Source organism: Pangasianodon hypophthalmus, chromosome 15 (genome assembly GCF_027358585.1).
Source record: "Pangasianodon hypophthalmus isolate fPanHyp1 chromosome 15, fPanHyp1.pri, whole genome shotgun sequence".
In the NCBI taxonomy this organism is placed as follows: Eukaryota; Metazoa; Chordata; class Actinopteri; order Siluriformes; family Pangasiidae; genus Pangasianodon; species Pangasianodon hypophthalmus.
Window position 1 is genome coordinate 18,186,557 of NC_069724.1, and position 19,725 is coordinate 18,206,281.

The window sequence follows — 19,725 nt, forward strand, 5'->3', positions numbered from 1 at the left end:
TCTGGAAGTGTTTACCCCTCTCTTATACCACAGCAATTTGCCGACAGTAACAATTTACATTCCTAACAACGATTTACGAATGAATCGTTGTAGTTTTTAACCATTTCTAGTTACATTTCTAGTTACATTTAGTGGAACAGCCATGAAACAAGTTAGTTCCTGTTATAGCAGCAATAAACAGCCATTCCCTCACCAGCCTCTCTTTTTTTCCTCTCTTGAAGTTAATAAGACAAAAAAAGATACCAGTCCTCTGTCCTTAAATATGTTCCTTACCCTGTGGTGGAAAAGTGTGTGACTCCTTCCGTGTACGTTAAATAAAGGTGTCCTTACAAACAGCTTAATCTATTAATGATTACTAGTTTTGCTTTGTTAAATAAGAGCACTTTTTTAAAAAAAAAATCGGTTTATTGTTAGTCTTAGATTATGTAGATTATCCGCTCCACAAGTCCCTGTGAAGGAGTTATTACAAGCTCATTAAAATAAACCTGTGATATGAGTTGCATTCGACACTACTGTCCAAGCTGCTGTTATAGAAAATTAATCAATACTGTCTGACCAATTAGAATCGAGAATTCAAAAGTGCTGTGGTATAAAGTGTTTTATGGCTCCTGTATATTACAAACAGCTTTACAAACCCCTCCTTTTTTTTTTGGTAACAGGTAAATTGCCTCACTTCCCAGTGTCTTCTGGGTAATTTTTGCTCTTATGTTCTGCAGTCAGTTATAAATGGAAATAAAGATGAGAAATCGATCAAGGTGCCTTAAAAAGTGGAACAAAATGCAGATTAACACCAAAGAATGAGTGTTTACAGCCTCCTACATGAGGACCTCACACACATGCGCACACACACACCTGATTGCTTTCAGTAATGTCAGTACAAAATGTCCTTCACTCATTCGTTTTGCATTGTGAACCCTAACCACAGATATTACGCAAGAATACAGAATACAACAACAACAAAAAAACCCCAGTCATGTTCTTCATAGGCTAAATCGATGCATACTTCTGCTTACAGAAAACTGAAATTAAGAATAATTTAAAAATAAAGACTTTTTGCATTCATGCGTGTTAAGGACTGTACTGTGTTTGTGTGTGTGGTGATATTTAAAGGATCATAAACATCATTCACAATCAGATTACAAGTGTTACAGTCTGTTTAACAGATTCTCCTAAACTCAAACTTAATCTTTAGTGGCTTTGTTTCCTGAACAGAAATTATTTGCTGATCTGACAGAACTGAATGTGTAATAACTCAAATCACACAAACGTACAAGCTTATCTGAACCCCAGGACACTCCTAATATTCTTATTTCCCTAAATATACACTCTTTCGCTAGAAAAACATTTTTGGAGAAACTGGTAAACCAAAGAGAATATTGTATTAAGGATATGAAACCTGAACTGCAAGATCACTTCTGACATTTCTAGCATGCTTAATACCATACCCGTGCCTTTCTGTGCATTTAGAATAAATAATTCAGTATGTAAGAACACTATTAACCTGTGTACTACATCTGCTGTGTTTTTCCACTCATAAATAACATTGTGGTAGGGAGATATGAATTTATGTCATTTTTCCTCCAATATTTTATCAGATTTTCCCCCCCCAGAACATTTCAACATACCAAGCTGTGCATACATGTATTTACTCTTAACATTGTACATCTGCACATTAGTACATGTGTCTATAGAGAGGTCCAAAAGTCTGAAACTTCTGACAAGAACTGTTATTTTGGAATCAAAAATCCTGTTGTGAAATAGAAATATAGTGTACCACTGACTGAAGGCCAGACAATCAGTAAAGAATAGCACATGACTGGCCATGCTGTTATAGGGAAATAATCCACGCCAGGGTGGTGGGGTACAACCCTGATGCGAAGTGGATTTTGGAAGTGTTTTATTCCACTTACATCACAGAAGTTTGCTAATAATTACAATTTTGAAAAATTTATTAATGATACATCATGCTTTTTAACCTTTTATAGCTACATTTAATGTTATGGAACATCCACGAGACAAGTTCATTATCATTTATGTTATAGAAGCTATAAACCTCTATTTTTCCTGTCTCTTAAAGTTAATAAGACCCAAAAAAAAAAAAAAAAAAAAAAAAAAAACAACAAAACAGCTTGTCATGTTACAGAGAAACCAGAAAGCGCAAACTTCAACTTTTAATTCATTAGGAAGAAAAACGGAGATATAAATAATAATAAATAATAATTGTGTGTCATGCATCAGTTAAGCAAATCTACAATACCGATAATGTCCATTACCCACAATTCACAGCTCTTTGGATTCATTCTTGTAGTCGTGATTCAGTGTTAGATCACTTTCTTAGTGTATTTTCTGCATGTGAACATGGTTTTTGATTTGGGTTTTGTGAGTTCATGTTATTTATCTGTTTTAAAGGAAAATAACATTATTTGAACATTATTGAGTGGACTGTTTTTAGGACTTGGTGGATTTCTCTATGTTTGAATTTGAGAATCATATCAGATATAGAATCATGTCAGGGCTGTTTAAAGAAAAACTAATGACATTCGCTTCATTTTTTGCTGGTTTAAAATGATACTGATGATATTTTTGATATTTTTTAGTACTGATAATTTCAGTACTGATATTTGTGATTTGTTTTATATTGGCCAGAATATCACATTTATAAACCATTTCCTTGTTCTCAAATTGTTGTGTTGTGGCAAATGAACACACATTTAAGCTCCTAATGCAGTGTTTCACTGATGGACCACAGTATGTTGTTCATTATCCGCTTTCAGATTTCATTTGATTAAAATAAATATTTTTACTACTAAAAACTCAGTTAAAAACAAATGAGAAATTCTTTCATAAGAATAAGTTAGAAGATAAAAACAGTTCTTGATAGGGGGTGCAAACCTTTGGACCCTGTACTCTATTTGTGTAGAGTTTTATATCTAAGAATATTTATGTACAATGTAATGTATAGAATTGTGTGTATGTGTATTTGTGCATGCTCATAACATCAGTAGGACATATAAATACAGTGGCAAGAGAAGATTATCAATCTGTGATGTGTACGCCTCCAGCATGGCTACCATAGCGATGGAGCCCACCACCCACGAGTAGCTGGCGTTTAAGTTTACACTGGCATCCGCTATCAGGAATATGGCCACGGCGATGATCTGTGCAAACACGGAGGTCGCCGTGCCCTCGAAAGTCTTTTTGGTGCCCGGCCAGCGGATCTCACCTGCTGTGCTTCCAAAAATAGATGCCACAGTGTCTCCGACCCCTACAGCCAAGACACCAGCGTAGGGTGCCAATCCCCCAGCGCCTGCCACTCCTGCTTTTGACATGCATGGAGCTTGCGAGATCCACACAGGTATCGAAATTCCCAAAAGCAGGTAGATATGTGTGAAGATAAGTGGCCCCGAGTCCCTATCATCCAGAAAGAGAGCCAGAGACCTGCGCAACACTGAGCCCAGTGGGCGAATCCGGAAAATTCGCACCAATTCCAGGAAAATGAACAATGCTAGACATACAACAGCTGCCAGGTGCAGTAGAGGGCGATCGAGTGCCAACCCGGGGGCGAAGGTTAACACAATAAGGAGGTGGAAGTACTTTCTTACAGCCGTGGAGGCTTGGTACTTCTTGGTGCCTTCTGAGCGCCAGGTGTTCTGACGCACTACCACAATCACTGCAGTCAAAACCAGGAATGTCCAGTATGCCAACAACCAGAGACGGGCACTGTTATGAGTGAGGAATTCTAAAACCCAGATGACAGGGTGATGTCCAGTGAGGAGGGACAACCAAGGAACAAGCAAGCCCAAGCCAAGTACGGCTGTCATGACATGGAAGAAGGCAGATGCTGCCCATGTTTCGGACTCCATAAAGAGAAAGAGGAGGGCAAAGACAAGGCCAAGCAAGACCAGTCCCGCCACGGCTACAGGGAGGAAGAAATGAAGGGGGTCTGTGTTGGTATTGGCACTGGCACTCAATGAGCGCTTGATCAGCTGGTTGATCATGAAGCTGAGGCCACCCAGGATGAGCAGGGCTTCTCCAGGTGTGAAGCAGCGAGGAAGGAGATAGAGGAGGATCAGACTTAGGTAGACAAAGATCAGCAGCACCTCCAGCACCTCAATCACCTCCGAAACCAGCAGAGTCTGTTTGACTGTGTAGAGGATGGCGCTGGCAGCAATTCCCGTAATCACACAGGTGTTGCTGGGCACCGGTCGCGTAACTCCCAGTGCGATGAGCGACAAAAACAGCGCCAACATCATCCCCGTCACTGTGATCACCATTGCGAAACGCTCAAAATGGACATTCCCCACAGCGACGCAGCGACCCCGCAAAGTGAGCCCGAGCAATGGGAGCAGCATGCTGGCTGGCAAGACGCCGCTATTGGCTGAAGGCCGGAACTGGAAGACCGCTGCTCCTGTTCGTAGGAGGCGATCCCATTTGTGCTGGACGTAGAAGGCCTGGACAGCCAAAGCGATGCAGCACCATGACAGTTGGTTCCACACGGCCACATGCACACACAGGACGATGGAGAACACCACCAACGACTCCACCAGCACTGGGTCCGTCTGCATGATTTGTGAGTTGCGTGTAAAAGATGGGTAGTGTGACTGACTACAGGACTTCCTTGAAGAAAAGGAGATGCACCTTCCAGCTTTCGGATCAGTCAGAATCTTGATCTAAGGTTTAGGATCACTGACATGGTCCTCAACATTGTCCCCTCCACCTCAGAAAGAAACAGAATACAAAATGATAACCAACAAAAACAAGCCAATCTTTTTTTTTTTTTTTAAAAAATGTGTATAGTATAATTATAAATGTGGATGTAGGATTATTTCCCAAAATGTTCCTATGCACAATTTTAAAAAAATACATCATGCACACATAAGCGCAACAACTCGTCCTAAGGACTCAAATATCTTTGTCTGGTGAAACACAACCAGAGCGTGACAATAAACAGTCATGGAAATGATTTGTTACAATGGTCCAAAAGGAACTTGGTTCGTGGTGGGCAATGGTGAATAACTAATCATGATAAACATTCTTCCTGCATAACGCGACGAGTTTCTTAACAGAACAAGTATGGCCATGACTAAATTAAATGATTAATTTCATCACTGTTTCTCATCTATTGTATGACTGTGAATTTAATATTTAAAACAAACCTTCTGCTTTCATATTACCCTTCCTATGGCATATGTCAATTATAATATCAGTTGTGTCTTTGGATGTCAGTTTTTCCATCATAATCACCTTCATCATCAAAATTAGATTCATCCGCCATATAAATCATTCAGTCATTTACCCACATAAAACATGTAAAGAAAGAAAAACTCTAAAAGTCTAAAAGCCACCAGTAAGAGGATGGCCTAGGATTATGCGAAACTCAGGAGCAATGCAGCTACAACTTATCAGCAATGATGAACCGTATAAATGAAACACTATTGGGCAGAAAAAAGCCTTATTACCTCAAGCTCACTTTGAAAAGTGTTTCTTTTTGTTTTTGATTTTGAACATAGAGAACATGTGTTATAGCATAGTATCTTTTAGAATTCAGCCAAGATTATCTTAATCTTAAAAAAGTGCTGTAATCACACAGTCTAAGACCAGCCTAAGTCACACTGGCTTGAATAAGCACAAATTCCAGTTTCAGGTTTTACGATTTGTATTTCCCTTTGAATGTAAGATCTCAGAAATTTGGGATGAAACAGGACTGAACACACATGGTCCTGCCTTCTTTTAGTGTTTCCCTGCTCTACTCAGTAAGGGCCTGTTAATTAGCCGATTATTTGGATTTAGTGTAACTAAATATACAGGACAGGACTACTCTAGGACTAGCGCACCATTGGTGCAACCCAATATGTTTACTCATATAGAATTATTTCCATGTGGCATATCAGTTTCACTTCTACTCTTTCAGGAAAAAAGGGGTACTACACTGTACTCTTATTGTTACTAAGGTCCATTTAGGTATCTTTAAATGATTTAAGGTCCACATTTCCAGATAAAAGATACAGATTAAAGGTACCGTTGCAGGCTGTTCATAATGATCCTAGCTGAATCACAAGCACACAAAACAAGCCTTTTATCAAAACTAAGACTTTTAACATACAGTGTCTACATCTGACAAACATGTTGAGGAATTTCAAGACGTTGCTGTAATAATCAGGCGGTTGCTAAATGCACATTACTCAACCATGAGCCTTACCACCCTGAACTTTGGTCCAGTCAACGCTGGCAATGCACGTGGCTGATTTAACATGAGTTAAATAACCTACACTAATATGGCCAAAAGTTTGCGGACACCTGATCATCACACCCATATGTGGTTCCTCCCCAAATGACTGGTAAAAATGTTGGAATCACATAATTGTAATGGATGTCTTTGTATGCTGTAGCATTACATTCTCACTTTACTGGAACTAAGGGGCCCAAATGTGTTCCAGCATGACAATGTCCCTGTGCACAAAGTGTGCTCCATGACGACATGGTGTGCAAAGGTTGGACTGGAAGAACTCAAGTGTCCTGCACAGAGTCCTGACCTCAACCCCACTGAACTCCTTTGGAATGAACTGGAACGCTGACTGCACACCAGGCCTCCTCACCCAACATCAGTGCCTCATCTCACTAATGCTCTTGTGTCTGAATGAGCAAATCCATACATACATACTCCAAAGTCTAGTGGAAAATCCTTCCCAGAGGAGAGGAGGTTTTATAACAGCAAAGAAGGGACTAAATCTGGAAAGCACATATGGGTGTGATCGCCAGGTGTCCACAAACCTTTGGCATTATAGTATATATTAAAAATCCTGGACTGGGACAAATCCTGGAAGGTCACACTTATCAGCTGTAAGACAACTTAGCCCTTCAGGCTGAATGGTCTTGATCGGGAACAGAACAAACAAACAAAATAATAATCTGAGGGCCTCTGAGGAAAATGTTAATTCATACAGTACTGTACTCTACAGCAGGGGTTCTCAAACCTCTTACAGTCAGGGACCCCTTTAACTGTTACATATACATATACATACATATACACACATATACACACACACATACACACACACACACACACATATGCACAGATTTACTGTCAACCAAACAAATTTAAATAATTTAACAAAAATAAATTTACAAAATTTAGGCTCATTTATTCCGCTTTTTGAAAAGTAAAATTGTCATTAGATTCCAGTTGACTTTTTTTTAAATATATATATATATATGCATTTGATAATGGTGGGTTTGATATCCACCACTGTAACAAAATAAAAAAAAAAATCTAAACTAAAAAAATCACAGACCCCTGGTTATGCTTCACAGACTCCACTGTGAGAAGCAAACAGGACTTGGCATGAAGAATGCTGTGCTAGAACACTACACTGTAATTCATAATGCATTTGGACTAACCAAAGGTTTTACCAGATCAGGAGACCATACTAAGGTGAAGTATGGTAAACTCCATGAAGGTGATCAGAGCAGAGGTGTCTGGCTCTTGGGTCTCATATAAAGCCATACAAATAACAGCATGTAATTGTAATGACTCTGTAGTGAAACACTACACCTTTAAGGCAATGTTATTGTGCTGTAATGCTAGCCATGACACCAGCCATCAGTAAAGCAACTGCTACACGTTCAATAACGGACAGAAATCACTAAATGATAAGAAAAGTGCATTTCTGAGATAACAGATCTGTCTGATGCATGGTCTTTGTTAACTCTAACAATGACAGTGGCTTTATTATAGGATCATTGCTAGCATGAATGAATTGAAGGCTAATGATTAAAGCTGAAACAGACATCATGATTCATAAAATGATCAAATCAGATAAGCAGATTCACCTACCAAGAGCTCGTTGTGAAAATATTAAAATGCTGCAAAATCAGGTAATGATCTTGTGTGATATTTGAGCTCGCTTCTTCTAGCACGCCAGTTATTGCTACCCATCTACACTCCGACAAATCCCGCCTCCCCGCACTGGGATTGGCTACTGAGATGCAGCTTTCTGTGCTATGATTGGTTAATAGTTCACTCACAATCGGCTCGCGGATTGGGCAGTTTAAAATCATTCATTTTACCTTACTTTCCTACATTTTTGTTGCTGTGATGTAAACTAATCGTTTAATCAGTGTTTGTTGCTTTTATGAAAAAAAAAAAAAAACATTTCTAGCGTAAGAGGCGGGGTTTGTGGAAATACAGGTGGAAAAAAACACGCATGCGTACGGGAATGGGTTGTGGCTTGACAGTTAGGTCACGTGGTACAACAGATGATGATGTTAGTATTATAAAACGTACTATAAAACAATTTTTAAAATTAATTTTAATTAAAATTTCTATGTAGGTATGTATGTATGTATGGATGGCTGGATGTTTTGTAGAGGGACTCTGGAAATTGAATCGATAATGTGACGTCACCGAAGAGCCCGCTTCTGATTGGTCACTTGGTTGTGGCGAAGATGGCGGACTCAGAAATTTGTATCAGGTAAATGAAAGAAAAACAAACTTTAGTATATTCCAAACTGTAATGGTCTAAATTTCATTTGTGCCGTGTTTTTACTTACGAATTTCTGTAATAACGCTTTGTCGAGTTATGAAAATGTCATAACGTTTTCTCGGAGCTATGCTTGGAAAGTGAGTGTCCACAATGTGGAGGGAACGTGGTGGTTAAATCCCAAATGACGTGGATATTGGACATGAAGGGCACTACATAGGGCGTAGAGGCAATTGATTCTGCGTGCTATGTAGTGCACGAGTTTAGGGAGTAGAGAGCCATTTGGGATTGAACCGGTGAAAGCTAAGCTAACAATGAAGCTGTTGGATAGGTAGCTGAGCACTGAAACTAAATCATTATTCGTTATAGGAAAGTTGTAATAATAAATGTAAATATTTGACCTGGAACTTATTAATACCTTCGAGTGCGATTTGGCAGGCATTTTTAAAAGCATTTTTAAAATCAGGTTTCATCCGGCTAATTTGAATTCTATGTATATGAAACTAACTATGCATTCATTAACGCTAATTAGCTTAAATACATGCATAAGCTTAAATAAGAAGGTACATCTAAACATGATCTAATGAAGTTTTTGAATTTTATGCTGAAATCTGCCTCCTTAACATAATCAGTCCAGTTCAAACTAGCTGCTTAGACACCTACTGAAAACTTTCAGTGTAGTTTTAATGACTCTGAGTGTTTTACTGACTGGATAATGGATGTGCACCACTTTCAGTTGTCCTGAACACTAATATTAATGCTTTATCATTTATTATTTTAGAAGCAGTCGGGAGTTATGGACCATCTTGCTGGGGAGATCTGCTCTGCGGGAACCGGTTAATAAATATCTATGCAATATTCACCTTTCCAGAAAGTTGACTGATTTTCCTGCTGGTCGTTAAAGGAAAAGTTCACCCTGAATGTCTTATATGTGAATATTTATAATCAATATGTGATCATCAATCAGGCAAATTCGTTTTATGATTACTTTTTTTGTCTTTAAACCCATTTGGTCTATTTTTACTCTGGTTAAAGGTTTCCTAGATTACCCACAATGCCGTACGAATGCGTGCTGACGGTGGCAACATTGGGAATTCATCCTTACCTAAAGAGCGTGATGCAGCAGCGCTTTAATCCTTTAGTCTGTCCGGCTCTCTCACCTCCTCATCTGTACATTTTACTCAAATAGATCAGCTTCCAAAGCTTCAGCTTTCATGCCAATACCACCGTCAATGTCATCATGCTTGTCATCTTATAAATCGCTAACTCTGCTGCATTGCTTTCTGGATTTTTGCGTCCGACATTTGCTTCTCCACTACTTCTATGGTGGATTTCTCATTAATATGACATTTGACATCACTGGAAAATGGTGAGAGAAAAGAAAAGACACTTTTGCTCTTTTGTTTTTAGGAACCGACAGCAAAATCTAACCGTCATCTCTTATCATAAAATTTTTTTTTTTCTTATTAAACACTATTGTAACTGAACTAGCAATAACGGTGTCCCCCGGTGACATCAGCGTGGCCGACAATCGCCAACTTCTCGCAGGAATAACGAAAATACAGCATCGACCACCAAATTAGCACAAATATTTCAGTATAAACATATTCCGGGCTGGAATTTTCCTTTAACTGATGAGCTGAAGTGGGTATGTTATAATAGAAAAATCACCAAACTGTGCTAGACTTTACTTTCCTGCATAATTATTTCTTTCTTTACTCTTCCTTTTCCTATAACAGTCCCAGATCCAGGTGGAGTTAGAGCGATATGGAGAGCGGTTGTTGCAGGGCCTGGCGTACTACAAACCGCCCAGGTAAATCCGGCTTCCAGAATTTATTTCCAACTCTTTCTTAGATTTTAGTAGTAAAGTAAAGTAGTAAAAGTACATATAGTACATATTTTCCAGCTGTCCAACTCCCAGATAATAAATGCTGTTAAGCCTTAACTAGCTAATAATTTACCACGAACGTATAAATGTAGAACAGGAAATGATGTAATAGCAGTGTGTGTGTTATAACTCTTGTGTTATAAAAGGAATAAAACACTTCAGGACATATTATTTTAGGAAAATAATCAACTACGCCAACATTGATAATTTTTCTATAACGACATGCCCCTGTCATGCTTTATTCTTTACTTAATAACTAACAAACAATATATGATGCAGATATAGCCTCCATTTTGTGTTGCTTTTGACCATTTCTATTTACAGTGAAATATAATTGAACTGAATTGAATTTGCTTTTCCTGGATGAACTAAAGTCGCAGCAATTATTTAAGTAAAAAAGAATCTAATTTATGGTAAAATAATATCTTCATGTTTTGCATTGAGTGAATATTTGTGTTTGTGTACTGTTCTGCAGACTGTAATGATGTTCTGTTGTTTGTGTGCAGCTCTTCATCAGCAGACAAGTTAAAAGCAGATAAAGATGTTCCTCAATCTCTTAAAGAATTCGGACTCCGCATCAGCAAACTTCTGGTAATCAGCGTGACACTCTTGGCTTCGTCAAAACACAGACACACACTTAACATCAAAATATTGGCACCCGAAATTGAAATTGAATCAAATTGAGAGATCCCTAGAGGTCTGCTCCAGAAGTCTACATACCCAGATATGATCCCTCACTTGGAGTGTGTGTTTGTGTGTGTTTGTGTGTGTTTGTGTGTGTTTGTGTGTGTTTGTGTGTGTGTGTGTGTGTGTGTGTGTGTGTGTGTCAGGGTCTGGATGAGCAGCAGAGTGTACAGATTCTACAGTGCTACCTGCAGGAAGACTACAGAGGAACTCGAAACTCACTGAAGACCGTGCTGCAAGACGAGAGACAGAGCCAGGCCTTACTGCTCAAGGTCACACTCATCTCTCTGTCTCTTTGTCTAATTATCCATTTTCCTGTTCATGTCTCCCTCTGTTTTTCTGTCCATGGGTCTCTCTCTGTCTGTTTTTCTGTCCATGGGTCTCTCTCTGTCTGTTTTTCTGTCCATGGGTCTCTCTCTGTCTGTTTTTCTGTCCATGGGTCTCTCTGTCTGTTTTTCTGTCCATGCAACTTTCTATCTGTTTTCCCGTGCATGTGTCCCTCTGTCTGTTTTCCTGTCCATGTGTCCCTCTGTCTGTTTTCCCGTCCATGTGTCCCTCGTTCAGTTTTCTTGTTGATGCATCCATCTGTCCATCTTATTGTCTGGTTGTCTTTCTGTCCGTTGTCCTGCCGATGTGTCTCACTGTCCTCTTTCCTGCCCATACAACTGTCTGTCTTTTTTCTTGTCCGTACGTTTCTCTGTCCGTTTCCCTCTCCGTATGTTTCTCTGTCCATTTGTCTGTTCATACATCTGTCTGTCAGTTTTCCTTTCCGTGTGTCTGCCTGTCTGTTTTCCTGTCCATGCGTCCATCTGTTTTTCTGTCCATGTGTCCCTCAATCTGTTTTCCTCCCCTTCATTTCTCTGTCGATTTCCTTTCTGTGTTTCTTTGTCTGTTTATCTGTCTATGCATCCGTCTGTCCATTTTCCTCTCCAAGCTTTTTTTTTTTTTTTTTTTTTTTTCCCCCCCCATACCTAGCTGTACATTGTCCTGTCTGTGGGTCTGTAAGTCTCTCTCTACTCTTTATCATTTTTATGCCTATGTGTCTAAATTCAGTGTTTTCAGTTCAGAGTCGTTTTGTTAGCGTGAGCATTTTCAGCTGCAGTATTGCACAGGCGTGTATTTAAGAGATTAATCTTACAGGAACAAATATATATATTTAAGTGTCTATGACTCGTACTCTCTTGACTCTCTAAATAATTTTACCTGTGTGTGTTGTTTCTCAGATCGCAGATTACTACTACGAAGAGAGAGTTTGTCTCTTGCGCTGTGTCCTCCTCCTCCTCACCTACTTCCAGGATGAGAGACATCCATATAGGGTAAAGACCTGAGTGTCGTCAGATCTGTCTGTTTCTTGGTGACCTTATGACCTCAGTAGAAGATAAAGTCACCTTTTAGAATATTACTTGAGTAAAAGTCTTTATCTGATATTTATTGTACTTATGTATGAAACTTTTTTTTTTTTTATATTAAATGTACTTAAGTATTGGAAGTAAAAATACAAGTAAATGCTGTTAATAAAAAAAGTTTTTCTTTTTAAGCACATACACCATCTTAAAAATGGAGCCTACATAACACTTGAAGAAGCTCTTGAAAGAAACAAAGAGCTCAGTCTCTAGCAGCTTTGTCAGGGGCAACATGTCGTTCATTTTGCAAAACTTGCAGAGTAAACAACTCACCATTGGCTGACCGTCTGTCTTCTGCAGCGTGGCGGAACTTTAATATTGTTCTATCCACAGTTTGAGCAGCAAGATTGTGTTTTAACTCTAAGTTAAGCATAAGAGGCACTTCGTCCGGTACGAAGACTCGTTCATTCCAACATGAGAAAACATTTCTTGCAAATATGGCCACGGGTGTGGGTGTTCATCTTCGTCTTCGTCACAACCGTCGTTTGTCACCGGAGTAGCAGGTGCCGCCGCTATTTCTGCTTCCATCATGAAATCGGTCTCATTGTCATTATTGTCGAGCGGAACTCTACTCAGTCGATTGCTGGAGTCTGACGTGCCTGGGCTTGAGTGGAAATCGAAACTTAACCGCGGCTTTGAGAGCACTTATTTGCATTTGCGCAATGGGATTTAACTAGGGATCTAACTTGCGAGCACCGGACCACTGATTCGTCAAATTCGTCTTGCTTGCAGTCTGCGTTTATTTTGTAGTAACAAAGATCCTTAGGGGGAAACGTATTGGAGTAAAAGTATACATTTTATATAGGGAATGTACTGGAGTAAAAGTGAAAGTTGACAGAAATATAAAAACTCAAGTAAAGTGTAGATTCTCCCAAAAAATGCTGAAGTACTGTAACGAAGTATTACTACTTCATTATAATACACCACTGCATGTAATACTAAGATTAATAAGATTAGCCTGCAGCATGCCCCTATTTAAGAAAAAGTTCTTAATATTGTGCAAAGTTTAAATAGAAAAAAAAATCAGTGCAACTGGTTTTGCAATGGGAACACACAATTTGGGGAAAAAAAATCCTTTGTAGATCCCAACACCATTTATATATATGAATTATTATTATTTTTTTTTTTGTCTCATGTTCTACTACTTGTATTTTAGCAATGTCCCTGTCAAACTAAATGATTTAATATGATAAATAGAGCTTTTATATACAATGTCTGGTCCTGACATATATCCTGCTGTCCCGTTTATCTGTGCTTGTTCAGGAGGAGTATGCTACCTGTGTGAACAAGCTGGAGAAAGATCTCGTGTCAAACTACCAACAGCAGTATGAGGCTCTTTTCAATGCAGAAGCTCCTACATGGGAAACCCATGGAAACCTCATGGTGAGGCTCTCTTGCTTTCTCTCTCTCTCTCTCTCTCTCTCTCTCTCCCTCTCCCTCTCCCCCTCTCGCTCTCCCTCTCCCTCTCTGGATATCTATTCATCGATCTTTCACTATCTCAAACACTCCCGAATTTTAATGTAAATATTGAATTCATGCATAGGAATAACTGAATAGAATTACCAGAATTAATTGAATTAAATAGTGCTGTAGTAAGTGTGTGTTTTAATGACATCACTTCTCTCTCACGTCTCTTTAGAACATTCTGTGCTACTGTAGTTGGTGGATTTTCTGTCCAGGGGTCTCTATGTCTGTTTTTTCCTGTCCATGTGTCTCTCTGCCTTAGCTTAAATTGGCAAAAAGTTTGAATGGAAACAAGCATTCTGTTTACCTCAGTGCCATTTTCTTCTTCATCTCTCTTTGTTAGATCAAGAGAAATAAAGCTTTCTGATTCAAGTTAAAGACTTAATACATTTAATTAGTAATATACATTGCATAAAGATTAGTTTAACTGAAAGAGGAGGTTGTTTGCCTTTTGCTAATTTTTGAAAATCAAGTAGAATTTGAGCTACATGTGTGGATTGACTGTATGCTGGCACAGTTAGAAGCCACGTTGTTATATTTTGTTATGTTGCGATATTGGCAATGAAGTGTGTGTATGATTCTACATGTTCTACTCTGTCTGCCATGTTTGGGCTTCTCTCTTGCTCCCAAATGGTTTCCCGTTTATTAAAAAAATAAATAAATAAATACTTGACATCACTCTAAAAATGCCCGTTTCATAAACGTGACCACTTGCTTCACGTAAGGCAACACGTAAATCTACCTGTGCTGGCTGTTGGGGGAAAAAAGCAGCCTTGTACAGCAGGTTAGCACAATTGTGCAGAGTCTTCGGGTTGCTTATGGTGTTCTTCAAGGCTCTGTGTTAGGTCCTTGTAAAGTTATTCTGTTTTTGATTAGTAAGTGTGTGTTGAGTGACCAGAATTTTTCTGCATCTCTGCCACCTCCACTCACTCTCTTCATCTCTTTCTCTCTCTCTTTCTCCTATTCTTGTTCTCCTCTTTTTTTCTCTTTGTAGACGGAGAGACAGGTGTCTCGGTGGTTCTCTCAGTGCCTGAGGGAGCAGGCATTGCTATTGGAGGTCCTGTTCCTTTACTATGCCTACTTCGAGATGCCTCCTAGTGACCTTTTGACCTTTACTCGGCTCTTTAAGGAGCAAGGTTTCGGACAGCGCCAAACAAACAGACATCTCGTGGACAAGAGCATGGATGCATTAGTGGACCGAATCGGGTTAGAAAAAACACATTATTAATAGTAATTATAGGAACTATATTAGAACAAACATGTATAGCCAGTATGTCAAACTAACAAGTTATTGCGCTATTAGTGCCTAATAAGCAAGTACGTATGATTTAAAAAAAAAAAAAAACACACAAAACATAGAACTTAAGTTTAACACCAGTGGTAAAAATACCCATTATTAAAATCGTGTCTGGAATAATTTTTAAAATAAATATTTTTTGTGTGTTTTTGTTATTACCTGAAAACTGTAAAAGAGAGTAAAAATTAAGTAAAAATAAGTATTTTAAGTAAAAAAGAATAAAAAGTTTTTGGTTGTGTACTCACGACTTGATTCTACTCTGCTTGTATAGATATTTCAGCTGTCTGATCCTCGTTGAGGGAATGGACATCGACTTCCTGCATAAATGTGCTCTGGAAGACCGAACGGAACAGCACCAACTCTGCAGCACACACGACATCAACAAGGTAATACTGAGCAATCACACTGCAGCTAATCACGGCAGTTATACAGCTGTGTTTATACCTGGATTTCTTAAAATTTGTTCTATAGTAGCAGTGTACTATAAACGTGACATAGGTTTAACTTTATAGCAAGGCATCACATTTGGAACATTCAATAGTACTGGCTTAGCTTTTTTTTTTTTTTTTTTTTTTTTTTTTAAGAAAATGCCGAAGTATTATTCAGGCTTGCGCTTCTCATGACATCGTGAGCGCATTATTATTACGTTATGCCACAACTCTGTTGAAGTCGCAGCATGGTTCTGACTTTAGTGCCCACAGTAATTCAATTCACAGATATACAGTACTGTGCAAAAGTCTTAGGCACATGCAGAGAAATGCTGTAGAGCAAAGACGCCTTCAAAAATAATGAAATTAAATGTTTCTACATTAAAAAAAATACTATAAAGAGCAGTAAACAGTAATAAATGAAACAATGTCAATATTTGGTGTGACGATCCTTCGCTTTTAAAAAAAAATAGTAGTCTCAGGTACAGTGTGTGCAGTTTTATAAGGAAATGAGCTGTAAGTGTTACTGAGCATCTTGCAGAAGCAGCCACAGTTCTTCTGGAGACTTTGACTGTCACACTTGCTTCTTATTTTTGCAGCAAAACCCAGCAGCCTTCATTACGTTTTTTTGTCTGAAAAGTGTCTCTTATGTAATATTCTCCTTTCTTTACTGACATACAAACATTTTTCTGTAACATTTAATTTTGTGCTGGAAAACTAATGTTTGGAAATCTAAAATGTTTTTGTACTGAATCAGTAATGTAGAAGTCATAAAACAAAAATCTATAACAAAGTACTAAAAAAAATAGGGAGCCCAAGACTTTTGCACGGTTCTGTATATTAATGTGCTCATTCTAATATGTTATCTTTTCTATAAGTAACTCGTTTTACATTATGTAATGATAATAATAATAAACAGATTAAAACGTGCTGTTATTAAACAAAGAAAAACATTTAAATGTTGATTATGGTGGTGATTTCTCTAAGGACAAGTTTAACATTTTTTGGAAGGAGTCTCCAGTGTCAGCACTTTGTAATTAGACCCTTTGTAGTTTTCCAACACAGGATTTTTTTTTTTTTTTACCTGAAGAGAAAACGTCAGCACGTCTGTCGTGTTTTTATTCCTTATATATTACTATACAGTCATCATGTCATTGTGCCCCATTAGGCACAAAAGAATCAATCAGTGAAGACAGTATTAAACCATAGACATTAAACACAAATGTATCAAGACCATTAAAAAATGACATAACTACAGTTAGTCTCCCAAGCCAGACTCTAGCTTGTGAGTCTGACACATTTTATTAATAGAACTAGCCAAAAACTGCCTAATTTTCACAGAGCCAGTTTGACTGACGTGGCAAATGACCAATCACAGACCTTTTCCCATAGACCATGAGCAAATGAGATTAAACCATATACTCTTGAATAGCTTTTAGAGACAGGATTCTGTGAACGCTTTTAAGTCCAATGATCATCTTGATAAGAAAATTTCATAGTGTTGCAGTGTTCAGATGTTTATTTTCCACAAGCACTTTAATGCAGTGTGCCAATCAGATTCCAGTCTTTAAGATTTGTTGTTAAGGTTGTGGTCAGAAAAGTGTGTGAAAGACTCCCATGAGTCTCTAGGGCTAAGACTACATTACAGATACCTTTCATTTGTTAACATTTTGCTCATTTTGTGTGATGGGCCTGTCATGCTTTTCAAGGACATCTCGAACACGTGATTTCGAAAATGACTATTTTAAAGTACATCTTAATGTGATGTAACTGACTGTCCATGCTAAATATATTTTTGAGTTACTTATGATACCCTAGGGCAAAGTGTTTGGTGCCTTTCAAGTTCCCCTGTTGCGTGATTAGTAGATGCCTGGAAAAACATTCAGACCTTCAACCTCTCTTTCTATAGGAGATGGATCAGATGTTGCTGACGTTCGGCGATATCTCTCACCACGGCCCGGTTCTGCTGGCCTGGGTCCTTCTGAGACACACTCTGCAACCAGTTGAAGCCGGACCAATCATCAAACGACTCGGCCACACTACGCTGCAGCTCGGGGTGTTTCAGTATCTCACGGACATGTTGCAGGCCCTCGGCAGCACGGGGAATAACGTACGAATCACACACTCAAACATTTAATGTAGATCAACCAGAAGCTTTGAAAGTATAAATTACTCTCTTGCTGTTTAACATATCCATAATACTGATATATTTAATGTTAAAGAATACAAATGGCTGGTTTATATATGTATTTTTTCATCATTTTCTCTCTCTCTCTCTCTCTCTCTCGATTTCCTCTCCTTTTTCTTGTCCTCTAGTGCACTGCAAGTACTGCACGTATGTGCATCTACGGTCTCCTCTCATTTGTGGTCACTTCGTTTGAAGAGGACACACTGGGCAGTCAGCAGGTACAGGTTACATTCAAAGACTTTCAATCGGCCTTATTTATCTTTTTATCTCTTAGTAAAGTTATGTGTAAATAATTTTGCAAGCCACATCAAAATAAAACTTTCTGCCAGGTTTACAATGTGTTTATATGCCAGAATGCGACTGCATGTTGTACTAGCAGGAGAGCTGTATTGGTTTGTGTTGCAACTCCGTTTAATTTATTTTACCAAATGGAAGCTTTTTAACTTTCTTCATAATATGGTACCTTGAATTTTTTCATTCAACGTGTTTTACAAATAGCCTTAATTTTCTTGATAAATCCTTTTTGTCCCCCCGTCCACTTATTTTCACTTTCTTTTCAGCACTTAATCAATGTTGCCTGTGAAGTTCTCGCTGCCCCAAGTCTAGCCGAGCTCTTCTGGGAGTCTGTGAGTATTACAAACACACAATTAATAAACCTGAAGCTCAAATGTCATTCTAGCTCTGTTTAACCTTTGACCTTTCGTCGTTGTGTGTCGTCTGTAGAAACCAAATGTGGGTTTGGAGATGATATTGGATTCAGCAGTGGGTGTTTTCCCTTATAAGATTGGACCGTTATTGCAGATACTCACAGCACTGCTGGCTGATAAATCTACTGCCAAGAGGGTATATACACACACACACACACACACACACACACACACACAGGCAGTGTGGTCAATTTACACACTGAATTATGTTAATACAAACACTCTCTTAGTTTTCAGATATTACTCGATATTATTGCTGTATATTACTGACACACACACACACACACACACACACACACACACACACATGACTAATGTTACTCTCTCTTACTCAGGTGTACATGTTTCTGGATAAAATGTCCTTCTACACGGAGGTGTACAAACACAAACCCAGTGACGTGCTGTCCAGAGAGGACGAGACGCTGTGGAGGAGACAGGCACCTAAACTTCTCTATCCTCTGGGTCAGTGAGTGTGCTGGAGTGTGTGAAAGCGCACATTCAGTTTGTTTTCCTCTGTTTCAGTTTCTGTCAATGCTTCTCTCTATCCAAAACATTTCAGTTTTAAAGAGGCAATTTGTAATTTTGTGACTTTTCTAGACTACTACTACTCCTAGCACTACTGCTACCACTCTTACTACTCCTAGCACTACTACTACTACTCCTCCTCCTAGTACCTCTCCTACTCCTACTACTCCTCCTCCTAGTATTAGTACTACTACTCCTCCTCCTACTACTGCTAATCCTAGTACTACTCCTGCTACTGCCACTCCTACTCCTAGTACTAGTACTTCTACTACTAATAATAATACTACTCCTAGTACTACTACTCCTCCTCCTAGTACCACTCCTACTCCTCCTAGTACCACTCCTACTACTCCTAGCACTACTACTACTACTCCTCCTAGTACCTCTCCTACTCCTACTACTACTCCTCCTAGTATTAGTACTACTACTACTCCTCCTACTACTGCTAATCCTAGTACTACTCCTGCTACTGCCACTCCTACTCCTAGTACTAGTACTTCTACTACTAATAATAATACTACTCCTAGTACTACTACTCCTCCTCCTAGTACCACTCCTACTCCTCCTAGTACCACTCCTACTACTCCTAGCACTACTACTACTCCTCCTCCTAGTACCTCTCCTACTCCTAGTATTAGTACTACTACTACTCCTCCTACTA

The 19,725-nt window shown here is 38.8% G+C and overlaps 2 protein-coding genes across 5 annotated transcripts in view; one reads left to right on the forward strand and one right to left on the reverse strand.

Moving 5' to 3' along the window:
- Positions 1-587: 587 nt before the first annotated feature.
- dolk (dolichol kinase) lies at positions 588-7,980 on the reverse strand. The gene is made up of 2 exons (XM_034310962.2): positions 7,835-7,980; positions 588-4,717 (listed from the first exon to the last, which is right to left on the reverse strand). The coding sequence occupies exon 2, from the start codon at positions 4,563-4,565 to the stop codon at positions 2,991-2,993; it is 1,575 nt and encodes a 524-aa protein (XP_034166853.1). The 5' UTR covers positions 4,566-4,717; positions 7,835-7,980; the 3' UTR covers positions 588-2,990.
- Positions 7,981-8,375: 395 nt separating this feature from the next.
- Positions 8,376-19,725, forward strand: part of nup188 (nucleoporin 188) — a 31,022-nt gene continuing 19,672 nt past the window's right edge. For 2 of the 4 annotated variants that reach the window (XM_034311350.2, XM_034311351.2), the window contains exons 1-14: positions 8,376-8,471; positions 9,262-9,316; positions 10,220-10,293; positions 10,875-10,959; positions 11,199-11,324; positions 12,276-12,368; positions 13,719-13,838; positions 14,914-15,125; positions 15,488-15,602; positions 17,554-17,754; positions 17,961-18,050; positions 18,393-18,458; positions 18,556-18,675; positions 18,875-19,001. In XM_034311350.2, the coding sequence (XP_034167241.2) occupies positions 8,446-8,471; positions 9,262-9,316; positions 10,220-10,293; positions 10,875-10,959; positions 11,199-11,324; positions 12,276-12,368; positions 13,719-13,838; positions 14,914-15,125; positions 15,488-15,602; positions 17,554-17,754; positions 17,961-18,050; positions 18,393-18,458; positions 18,556-18,675; positions 18,875-19,001 (1,510 nt within the window). In that variant the 5' untranslated portion in view covers positions 8,376-8,445. The other 2 variants (XM_034311353.2, XM_034311352.2) reach the window with 2 other exon arrangements.